The sequence below is a fragment of the Capra hircus genome, unplaced genomic scaffold, assembly GCF_001704415.2.
Source record: "Capra hircus breed San Clemente unplaced genomic scaffold, ASM170441v1, whole genome shotgun sequence".
In the NCBI taxonomy this organism is placed as follows: domain Eukaryota; kingdom Metazoa; phylum Chordata; class Mammalia; order Artiodactyla; family Bovidae; genus Capra; species Capra hircus.
The window spans coordinates 761,535-773,489 of NW_017189851.1; the positions used below are offsets into that span (position 1 = coordinate 761,535).

At 54.4% G+C, this 11,955-nt stretch overlaps 1 protein-coding gene across 2 annotated transcripts; it reads right to left on the bottom strand.

The window, feature by feature from the left end:
- Positions 1 to 226: 226 nt before the first annotated feature.
- DGCR6L (DiGeorge syndrome critical region gene 6-like) lies at positions 227 to 4,562 on the bottom strand. 2 transcript variants are annotated; one of them, XM_018044861.1, is made up of 6 exons: positions 4,366 to 4,535; positions 4,131 to 4,291; positions 2,311 to 2,349; positions 2,020 to 2,120; positions 1,061 to 1,201; positions 227 to 642 (listed from the first exon to the last, which is right to left on the bottom strand). In XM_018044861.1, exons 1-6 carry the CDS (start codon positions 4,473 to 4,475, stop codon positions 559 to 561), a joined length of 636 nt encoding a protein of 211 aa, XP_017900350.1. In that variant the 5' UTR covers positions 4,476 to 4,535; the 3' UTR covers positions 227 to 558. The 2 variants fall into 2 exon arrangements, with proteins under 2 accessions (XP_017900350.1, XP_017900351.1); XM_018044862.1 differs by lacking the exon at positions 2,311 to 2,349 and having other exon boundaries at positions 4,366 to 4,562.
- Positions 4,563 to 11,955: the final 7,393 nt, after the last annotated feature.

Sequence of the window (11,955 nt, forward strand, 5' to 3'; positions counted from 1 at the left end):
CCCGTGCCCTTCACCCCTGTCCCCCAGTACCCACCAGACTCCTGCTGCTCTTGCAGCCATGGAGCAGGCTGGCTGTGGCCCGAGTGCCCTGGGGCTTGGCCGGTGGGGGGTCCCTGTGACGTGGGGGGTGGGGTCATCTTCTAACTTCCGTAGACCTCAGAGCCCCCAGACGAGGGCTACGTGGGCCCGGTCATGACAGGCTCCGCAGAGTGTCACACAAGCCATGTGCAGGCCACGCTGAGGCAGCTTTATTTCTCGGGGTCACACAGTTTGGGAGCCTGTCCCTCTCAGGAGCTGCACCTACCGAGGGAGGGGCCGAGAGGTAGGCCAGGGCAGGCAGCCAGACAGCTGGGTCCGCAGTGCCCTTTGCCTGCCCGCCCTTCACCAGCCCGGGTCGGGGGCAAGGACGGTGTGGTCCACCTGGCTTCTCACAGGGTGCCCTTCCTGCAGGCCGCTGGGAGGGTGGTGGCCAGGCTTCAGGAAGACCAGTGCCAGGGGCTGTCTGCTGCCTGTGGTCACTGCGGGACAGGGCGATGCTCCCGGCTGGGATGGGCGGGCTCACAGGGCCACCTTCCCTGCCTGGCGGCCCCTCTGCTGCAGCTTCCGGATGAGCTCCAGGAGGTTCATCTGCAGGGTCAGCTCCTGGGGTGCAGATGGGACCAGGGGTTCCACCTCAGCCCTGGCAGAGCCCAGGGAAGCAGCCTCTTTCCCCAGGCACTCGAGGCAACCATGAGGTTCGAGGGGCACTAGGCAGGGAGCCCGTGGGGGGAGTCTGGCCGCCACCTGCCAGAAAGGGGCTGGAGCTGGGACTCGGCCCACAGCAGGGTTTGCAGCTGCCCTGGCTTGGCACATGTGGAGGTACGCAGGGATGCAGGGAACCGCAGATGAGGGCCCTTGTGGGGCACAGCAGGCCTGAGCAAGGTGGGCGATGCCCTGCAGGCAGCTGGCTTGTCCTCTAGTGGTAGAGGCCCCCCAGCGGCCAGCTAGACCCCTAGAGGGGATGTGGCCTTTGAGGACCAGTAGCCCCTAGGCTGTGCCAGGCGAGGCCTGCGGCACTGACCTGCGGGTTGGTGGTCACGTAGAAGCCAGCCACGCCTGCCTTCTCCAGGGTGCTCTGCTGGTCCGCCACCTTCCGGTCCAGCTCCAGCACGATCTTCTGGTCCATCGCCCGCTGCTCCTCACGGATCCGCTGTTCCGCCGCCTGCCACGGAGAGGGCGGCTCAGGGCTCGGCCTCCTGTCGGCCCATGATGCCGCAGACACACTCCTGGCCTGCCACCTCCGGCCCCTCTCCCCGCCCCAGTTGCTCCAGCTTCAGGACTAAAGATGGTGCGGGCACTGCACCTATGACCCTCCCACACAGAGACCTGCTCCCAACACCCTCCTTCCCCACCTCCCTCCCGGTGCTGCCTGGCACTGACACCCACGAGCGGCCAGACGCTGGCCCCACCCCTGCCGGCTGTCCAGCTGACCGCCGTCTCATCCTCTGCGCATCTCCTCCCACTACAGCTGCCATCACCCCGCTCAGCACCTCCTTCCTGCACGCCCTGGCTTGGGGCTGCCTTTGGGCCCTGTGCCGGTCTGGGCGTGCACCCTCCCCTGGGGGTTCTTGGCCTCTGGGTTGTTCCCGTCCACCTGGGAACAGGACTTGGTGGCTCCATCCTCCCACCACTGTTCTCACGTCCCCACGGCCATGGGGCACAGTGGCCCCCACTCATACCTGCCCTGCATAGGCCCAGGCTGAGGAGCTGTGGTCTGAGGGAGCAGGTGGAGGGGGTGGGGGCACCACACACTCTTCACCCATGCCAAATGCACACCCCCCAGCGAAGAGCAATACATGGGCACGTCAGGCCTTTTTGGTACCCATGCTAAGCACACCTGCCCAAAGAGCAACACGTGGGCGCGTCAGGCCCTCGCAGCCCAGCCCAGGCTGTGGCCCAGGCCGGCTTCCACGCCACTCCGATCCCCTCCACATGGCCCTGTCAGCAGAGTGCAGGGGGACCCCATGCCCACACCCCTACCTCGAGCTCGCGCTGCTGGGCCGCCTGGAGCACAGGCAGGCTGTGGGGCCGGCAGGCCTGCTGGGCTTCCTGGTGCTTCTGCCGCAGCGCCTGCCTGAGCACTGGGAGAGGATGAGACCAGAGAGGCACCGTCAGGTGGCGGAGGGTGAGGGGTGAGGAGGCGAGGGCGTGTTCCGGCTGTCCCAGCACCACAGGCAGCAGGCCAGCGGTGGGCATGTGGTGGAGGCCTGAACCGGGTGCTGGGCGGAGCTCTGGAGATGCAGCACCCAGCCCACTCGGGTCTGCCCTCACCCAGGGTATGGCGGTCTGCAGCAGCAGGGCTCCAGGGTCCTAGAGGAGGGGGAGGCCAGGCATGTGGGGTGAGGGTGGAGCCAGGGCCACAGCCTGAGCCCAGGGAATTGGAAGATGGGGATGGGGGAGACTGGGTTGGAGGTTTCTAGGCCTACATGGCTATAGGCCAGGAGTCCGGCCTGACCTGCCTATCATCCTTGGGATATCCACTGAGATGTCCCAGAGACCATGCAGGCAAAGGCCCAGGGAAGGGGCACAAGCAGGATGGCCTCTGCTCCAGGGCACGGCAGTCAGTCCTCCTCTGCTGTCCTTGGCTGGCGGAGGGGAGCCACCCTGCACACCCTGTCCACAGCTCCCAAGGGAGTAGGGTGGCACAGACCCGAGGGGGCCCAAGGACATGATGACCAAGTAGGATTTATCCCAGTAATGCTGTTTATCCCAGGAATTTAAAAAACACTGTTAATTCACTCTAGTCACCAAAAAGCCACTTGATCATTTCAAAAGATGCAGAAAAAAAGCTTTGACAAAACCCAACATCCATTCCTGACAGAGATACACTCATCCGGGGACAGATGTCCATCAAACCTGCCCCACAGGGAAGGGACCTCATGTCACCACAAACATTTAGTGGGCGTATCATCACGCTGTCCAGGTCACGGGGAGCACAGAAGGCAGACAGGGAGAGACGACGTCAGCGTGAGGCAGTCCATTTGGTCCAGAGTGGGGATGTTCTAAGGCAGAATGCCCCGGACTCTTCAAAAAGTCAGCACCACCGTGAATGGTGGGAATTCTTTCAGAAGCAGAGGCCAAGCCACAATGCACAGCCACACACTGGGTCCTTGCCAGTGGATAATCTGAGGCAAGTGTTGGTGTGTCTGAGCATCAGAACACACCCTGGAGTGACTGGTTTCTGTCCGCTGTAGTCACACAGCAGCGTTCTTGTTCTAGATCGCTGCTCCTAACATCAGACCAGGGCTGACCCCCAAGGGTGTCTGGAGACATTCCTGGCTGTCGGCCCTGGGGGAAGGTGCCACTCTCGTCTAGTATGGAAGCCAGGGATGCTGTTTAATGTTTTGCAAAGAACTATGAAGACCTGTCCAGCCACAGATTCTAGCAGCGCTGCTATTGAAAACCTTGGTCTAGAGGAATGCTGAGGGCTTCTGGGAAGTCACGTGGTGTTGCATACACTGATGGACAAAAAGAACTTTGTCAAAACTTCAATTACTGAGTGGAGCTGGAGAACATATGGATATTCATTATAGTGTACTTTCAACTTCCCTGTTTATTTTTAAAATAAAGTTGGGTAAAAATAAAAGGACAAAGGTGAGAAATCTGAGGGAGCCGGAAGAGCATTCCCCGCTGGAAGGAGCTCCGGAGGCCCCTCCCACCCCTGTAGGGATGCCTGGGAGGGGCCAAGGCTCAGGAGGTTTTGCCCAGCGTGTGGCTCCAGGGGACGAGTTTTCGGGGCCCAGAGGGTGCTTCGGAGCTCCGTGCATGGGAACCTGATGCACCTTGGAGGGGGAACGGGCCCTATCGGGCGCTGCAAGCCTGCCAACGCTGCGGGCAGCCTACTGCCACGGCCAGAGCTGCCCGCGGGCTGACGGATCTCGCCTGGGGGTGGGTGAGAGCGTCTCTGGGGGCCCCGCGCGAAGGTGACACAGCAACTAACAAAGTGAAGCTTACTGGACCCCATCTGTCACCAAGCCCCGCGCCCTTAATGGGGTCGATTTCAGGGGCTGCTGCCGAGCGGAACCCGGGCAAGGGCTCCGCCCGAGACCCAGCAGCCCGGGCAGGCCGCCCCCGCCCCCGCCCCCGCGCACCTCGGTGCTCGTTCTGCAGCCGCAGGCGCTGGTTGTACAGGCTCTTCTCGGTGAGGTGCTGGATCTCCAGCAGCCCCTGGACGATCTCGAACACGGTGCCGTCGAGCAGCGCCAGGGCCAGGTCGCTGAGTGTGGTGTAGGACAGGCGCTGCTGGAAGGAGCTGCGGGCGGAGCGCGGTGAGCCCGCGGCCCGCCCGCCCGGCCCCCCGGCCCGCCCGCCCCAGCGGCCGCGCACCTGGGCAGCTCCTTGACCAGGCCCTGCAGCGCTGACAGCAGCTGGTAGTGCCGCTCCTGCTGCCGGGCCCCGTCCGCCGCCTCCTCCAAAGCGCCCGAGCAGCGCTCCATGGCGCCCGCGCCGCCGGCCGCAGCGCAAACGTCGCGGTCCTGTCACGTCAGAGCGCAGCGCGGCGCGCCACGCCCCCTTTCACAACGGTTCCAGACAAACCGCGGCCGGCTCTTGCCTCACCGGAAGGAGGCCGGCTCTGCCCTGGAGGAGGCTCCGAGGAGCAGCCCGCATTGGCCCCGCCCCTACCCGGGCCCCGCCCCTGACTCTGCGCCCCGCCCACACCCCTCCGCCCCGCCCACACCCGCCCCTACCCTGCCGCCCCGCCCCTTACCCTGCCGCCCCGCCCCCTTCCAACTGCCGCCCCGCCCTTTGCCTTCCGCCCCGCCCCTAACCCTGCGGCTGGCTCTGCACCCAACCTATTATGAATAGTGCTGCTGGGTGTAACTGCATTCTTGTTTGAATTTGGAGATAGATTTTCAAAGCAGTTAACTAAAAAGTGAAAGCATGATTGTCGGATCGCGTTGTTTAGCTTTAGAAAGCACCTCCCAGCTCTCTTACGAAGTGGTTGTACCTACGTCCCACCCGCTGAGGGAGGTTCCGGTTCTTCCTCACCCTCCAGCGGTTGGTACGGTCATATATTCGAAGTTTAGCAGTCCTAATAGGTGTGCTGTGATAGCTCATGATTTTAATTTGTAACTCCCTAGTAGTATGATTTTTTTGTATGATTTTCACTACGTGCGAGTCTGTTTTTGGCCAGGTGTCTGTCTGACCCTGACCCCTTTTCTAACATGGGTTTGTTTTAGAGGTTCTGTCTTTTTCTGAAATGGAGCAGGACCCTATGGTCCTTGCTTGCCCCCACCATGTCCCCTGCCTGCCTTTAGTCTGTGGAAAACTAGGCAAAGAATAAGAGAAATGAGAAATGCTGAAACAAAGGAAAACAAAGGAGCCTAAATAATAGTAATGTAGTCATTAAGCACAGTCAAGGACCTTCACTCATTTCTCGAGGGCTATAGACAGTATTCTGAGCCACATCCTGTGAACTGTCTTACAGACACTGAAACCCCAGGAAGAGAAGGTTGCTACATGACGATCAGACTGAACCCAGGACAGGAGCTGCCACAGTTCTGAGAACTGACTGCCAAGAAATGGGAACAAATGGACCCTGGGCCTGAAGATGAAGTACCGAAAACAATCAAGATGACGCTGGTCAGACCCCTGATGGCCAGGTGTAGATGACCACCAGAGATGACTGCTGTTTCTGCATGCAGCCCCCCCGCCCCCCCATTCTGTCCATAAAAGCTCTCATCCCTCGCTTGTCAGGGGTAAAAGGGCCCTCTGGACAGATGTCCGCCACCCTCCCCCCGCCCCCGCCGGTTGCTGGCACCTGAAATGAAGCAAACTTTCCTTTCCACCACCCGGGGCCATTTATGGGGCGTTTGGGTGGTGAGCAGCTGGACCCCACCACACTTTTTTGGTAGCATTTGAACCCGACTCCTTTCTTGGACATGTGGTTTAGAAATACTTTCCTCACTGTTTGTGTCTTGTCTTTCGACTTTCTGAATAATGTCTTTGTCAACTGCAAAGTGGCGCCTGCTGTGGGTGCCGCCACCTACCAGCACGAGGATTAAAGCCTGTGCTGCAGCTGCTGACCTTTAACCCTACCTGAAAGGAATTCAAGGTGGAGAGCAGGAACGGGGCTCTCAGAGCAGGGCTGGGGTGGGGGGAGGGAACCTAACAGGCTAAGTCTTCAGATAGACATTCTCAGGAGCTGACTTTATGATCCCAGTTCTTGTATCTCCTCATCTGTAGAAAAGCAGTAAAACCCTTCATCGTGTTGACTGTGCCTTGTGACTAGCAAAGGCTTCATGAGACCAGCAGAAACCTGGTAGAAACCACAGATTTGGAAAAAATATGTGCTTGATTGCTCGCATCTCCCCTTCACCCAAATCGCATGTCTGTACTGACCTCCTTGCCCCCCTCCCCCACCCTCTCTTCGGAGCAGTCCCTCAGACCTGCCTGTGGCGCTGTCTCAGGGCTGCAGCCCTCATTTTGCCCCAGCTAAAGCTTGACTTGCAGCTCTCAGGCCCTTTCTCGGTAGACGCCTTTCCCTCCATAAAGTCCACAGTCTTCTTTCCCACATGGACTGGCTTTTGTGTCTTAAAACTCGAAGCTTATGACCTACGGATCAAACCCCACATCATGCAGATTGTCTGGTTTCTTTGTAATTTTAATGATTTTGTATTATAAATGTCTTAATCAGTTTGAGTGAATTTGGTGTAAAGTTTTCAAGTTTGTATTTACAGTAATTTCATTTCATATAGTTTCCAGTTAATTGTTCCATAACTATTTTGGAGGAGTCATGGGATATTTGGCTTGAATTTAGTTTGAATTTCCTCAGTTTACTGGAGGCAGCACATGCGTTTTGAGGGCCCAGGATTTCTGCTGACCTGAGAGGGCAGCTTGGTCTGGATTCTTCCACTGGATGGCAGCATTGACTTAAAACAATATCCACAACCCAAAAGCTGAGAGTTGATTTATTCTGCAGAAACTTTTAGGACTCAAAGCCCGGGAGACAGCATCTCAAGTGACCCTGAGAGAACTGCTCCGAGGAGGGGAGCCAGGCTACACAGAAGTTCTGCAGCCAAGGGCAGGTAGCCTACCATCAAAAGATGACTGTTAATTAGAGAAAAGCAGGCATCCCAAGTTAAGGAATTCAGTGTTTCTCTATGTGTGGTAAGAGGCAAGAGTCTGGGCTCACTGAAATAGTTTCTTTCATTTACATTTCAGCTATCCTGGAAGAAACACAAGCTGGAATCAAAATTGCTGGGAGAAATATCAATCACCCCAGATATGCAGATGGCACCACCCTTATGGCAGAAAGTGAAGAGGAACTAAAAAGCCTCTAGATGAAAGTGAAAGAGGAGAGCGAAAAAGTTGGCTTAAAGCTCAACATTCAGAAAACAAAGATCATGGCATCCGGTCCCATCACTTCATGGGAAATAGATGGGGAAACATTGGAAACAGTGTCAGACTTTATTTTTTTGGGCTCCAAAATCACTGCAGATGGTGATTGCAGCCATGAAATTAAAAGACGCTGACTCCTTGGAAGAAAAGTTATGACCGACCTAGATAGCATATTCAAAAGCAGAGACATTACTTTGCCAACAAAAGTCCGTCTAGTCAAGGCTATGGTTTTTCCTGTGGTTGTGTATGGATGTGCGAGTTGGACTGTGACGAAGGCTGAGCGCTGAAGAAGTGATGCTTTTGAACTGTGGTGTTGGAGAAGACTCTTGAGAGTCCCTTGGACTGCAAGGAGATCCAACCAGTCCATTCTGAAGGAGATCAGCCCTGGGATTTCTGTGGAAGGAATGATGCTAAAGCTGAAGCTCCAGTACTTTGGCCACCTCATGCAAAGAATTGACTCATTGGAAAAGACTGATGCTGGGAGGGATTGGGGGCAGGAGGAGAAGGGGACGACTGAGGATGAGATGGCTGGATGGCATCATGGACTCAATGGACGTGAGTCTGAGTGAACTCCAGGAGATGGTGATTGACAGGGAGGCCTGGCGTGCTGCGATTCATGGGGTCGCAAAGAGTCGGACACGAATGAGCGACTGAACTGAACTGAACTATCCTGGGCCAGTATCCTGTGTTTTTCACTTCCTGAGGTCCCTTGGGCTCACCTTAAAAATGGGCTTCCCTGGTGGCTCAGAGGTTAAAGCATCTGCCTGTAATGTGGGAGACCTGGGTTCGATCCCTGGATCGGGAAGATCCCCTGGAGAAGGAAATGGCAACCCACTCCAGTGTTCTTGCCTGGAGAATCCCAGGGACGGGGGAGCCTGGTGGGCTACAGTCCATGGGGCTGCACAGAGTTGGACACGACTGCGCGGCTTCACTAAGAGCGGCTGCAGCTCGATGGCTGTTTTGTTCTTGTTGTTCTTTCTGTCAGTCATGTCTGACTTGCTTCAACCCCACGGACTGCAGCACGCCAGGCTTCCCTGTCCTTCATTATCTTGTGGAGTTTGCTCAAACTCATGTCCACGGAGTCAGCGATGCCATCTTATTCTGTCACCCCTGTCTCCTCCTGCCCTCAGTCTTTCCCGGCATCAGGGTCTTTTCTAATGAATTGGCTTTTTGCATCAGTTGGCCAAAGTACTGGAGCTTCAGCTTCAGCATCAGTCCTTCCAATGAGTATTTAGGGTTGATTTCCCTTAGGATTGACTGGTTTTCAGTTCAGTTCAGTTGCTCAGTTGTGTCTGACTCTTTGTGACCCCATGGAGTGCAGCACGCCAGGCCTCTCTGTCTATCACCAACTCCCGGAGATTACTCAAACTTATGCCCATTGAGTCTGTGATGCCATCCAACCTTCTCATCCTCTGTCGTCCCCTTATCCTCCTGCCTTCAATTTTCCCCAGCATCAGAGTCTTTTCCAATATGTCAGTTCTTTGCATCAGGTGGCCAAAGTATTGGAGCTTCAGCTTCAGCATCAGTCCTTCCAAAGAATATTCAGGACTGATTTCCTTTAGGATGGACTGGTTGGATCTCCTTGCAGTCCAAGGGACTCTCAAGAGTCTTCTCCAGCACCACAGTTCAAAGGCATCCATTCTGTGATGCTCAGCTTTCTTTGGAATCCAGCTCTCACACCCATGCATGACGTCTGGTCTACCTCCTGCTAGATCGCGGGTACTCGCTTGAGAGTCCCTTGGACTGCAAGGAGATCCAACCAGTCCATCCTAAAGGAAATCAGTCCTGAATATTCTTTGGAAGGACTGATGCTGAAGCTGAAGCTCCAATACTTTGGCCACCTGATGCAAAGAACTGACATATTGGAAAAGACTCTGATGCTGGGGAAAATTGAAGGCAGGAGGATAAGGGGACGACAGAGGATGAGAAGGTTGGATGGCATCACAGACTCAATGGGCATAAGTTTGAGTAATCTCCGGGGAGTTGGTGATAGACAGAGAGGCCTGGCGTGCTGCACTCCATGGGGTCACAAAGAGTCAGACACAACTGAGCAACTGAACTGAACTGAAAACCAGTCAATCCTAAGGGAAATCAACCCTAAATACTCATTGGAAGGACTGATGCTGAAGCTGAAGCTCCAGTACTTTGGCCAACTGATGCAAAAAGCCAATTCATTAGAAAAGACCCTGATGCCGGGAAAGACTGAGGGCAGGAGGAGACAGGGGTGACAGAATAAGATGGCATCGCTGACTCCGTGGACATGAGTTTGAGCAAACTCCACAAGATAATGAAGGACAGGGAAGCCTGGCGTGCTGCAGTCCGTGGGGTTGAAGCAAGTCAGACATGACTGACAGAAAGAAACAACAAGAACAAAACAGCCATCGAGCTGCAGCCGCTCTTAGTGAAGCCGCGCAGTCGTGTCCAACTCTGTGCAGCCCCATGGACTGTAGCCCACCAGGCTCCCCCGTCCCTGGGATTCTCCAGGCAAGAACACTGGAGTGGGTTGCCATTTCCTTCTCCAGGGGATCTTCCCGATCCAGGGATCGAACCCAGGTCTCCACATTACAGGCAGATGCTTTAACCTCTGAGCCACCAGGGAAGCCCATTTTTAAGGTGAGCCCAAGGGACCTCAGGAAGTGAAAAACAACAGGATACTGGCCCAGGATAGTTCAGTTCAGTTCAGTCGCTCATTCGTGTCCGACTCTTTGCGACCCCATGAATCGCAGCACGCCAGGCCTCCCTGTCAATCACCATCTCCTGGAGTTCACTCAGACTCACGTCCATTGAGTCCATGATGCCATCCAGCCATCTCATCCTCAGTCGTCCCCTTCTCCTCCTGCCCCCAATCCCTCCAGCATCAGTCTTTTCCAATGAGTCAATTCTTTGCATGAGGTGGCCAAAGTACTGGAGCTTCAGCTTTAGCATCATTCCTTCCACAGAAATCCCAGGGCTGATCTCCTTCAGAATGGACTGGTTGGCCCTCTTGCAGTCCAAGGGACTCTCAAGAGTCTTCTCCAACACCACAGTTCAAAAGCATCATTCTTCAGCGCTCAGCCTTCGTCACAGTCAACTCGCACTCCACCATCCATACAACAACCACAGAAAAACATAGCTTGACTAGACGGACTTTTGTTGGCAAAGTAATGTCTCTGCTTTTGAATATGCTATCTAGGTCGGTCATAACTTTTCTTCCAAGGAGTCAGCGTCTTTTTATTTCATGGCTGCATCACCATCTGCAGTGATTTTGGAGCCCAAAAAATAAAGTCTGACACTGTTTCCAATGTTTCCCCATCTATTTCCCATGAAGTGATGGGACCCGGATGCCATGATCTTTGTTTTCTGAATGTTGAGCTTTAAGCCAACTTTTTCGCTCTCCTCTTTCACTTTCATCTAGAGGCTTTTTAGTTCGTCTTCACTTTCCTGCCATAAGGTGGTGGCCATCTGCATATCTGGGGTGATTGATATTTCTCGCCAGGCAATTTTTGATTCCAGCTTGTGTTTTCTTCCAGGATAGCTGAAATGTAAATGAAGAAACTATTTCAGTGAGCCAGACTCTTGCCTCTTACACACATAGAGAAACACTGAATCCTTAACTTGGGATGCCTGCTTTTCTCTAATTAACAGTCATCTTTTGATGGTAGGCTACCTGCCCTTGGCTGCAGAACTTCTTGTGTAGCCTGGCTCCCCTCCTCGGAGCAGTTCTCTCAGGGTCACTTGAGATGCTGTCTCCGCGGGCTTTGAGTCCTAAAAGTTTCTGCAGAATAAAATCAACTCTCAGCTTTTGGGTTGTGGATATTGTTTTAAGTCAATGCTGCAATCCAGTGGAAGAATCCAGACCAAGCTGCCCTCTCAGGTCAGCAGAAATCCTGGGCCCTCAAAACGCATGTGCTGCCTCCAGTAAACTGAGGAAATTCAAACTAATTCAAGCCAAATATCCCATGACTCCTCAAAAATAGTTATGGAACAATTAACTGGAAACTATATGAAATGAAATTACTGTAAATACAAACTTGAAAACTTTACACCAAATTCACTCAAACTGATTAAGACATTTATAAATAGCAAAATCATTAAAATTACAAAGAAACCAGACAATCTGCATGATGTGGGGTTTGATCGTAGGTCATAAGCTTCGAGTTTTAAGACACAAAGCCAGTCCATGTGGGAAGAAGACTGTGGACTTTATGGAGGGAAAGGCGTCTACCGAGAAAGGGCCTGAGAGCTGCAAGTCAAGCTTTAGCTGGGGCAAAATGAGGGCTGCAGCCCTGAGACAGCGCCACAGGCAGGTCTGAGGAGCTGCTCCGAAGAAGAGGTGGGGGAGGGGGGCAAGGAGGTCAGTACAGACATGCGATTTGGGTGAAGGGGAGATGCGAGCAATCAAGCACATATTTTTTCCAAATCTGTGGCTTCTACCAGGTTTCTGCTGGTCTCAATGAAGCCTTTGCTAAGTCACAGGCACAGTCAACACGATGAAGGGTTTACTGCTTTTCTACAGATGAGGAGATACAAGAACTGGGATCATAAAGTCAGCTCCTGAGAATGTCTATCTGAAGACTTAGCCTGTTAGGCTTCATG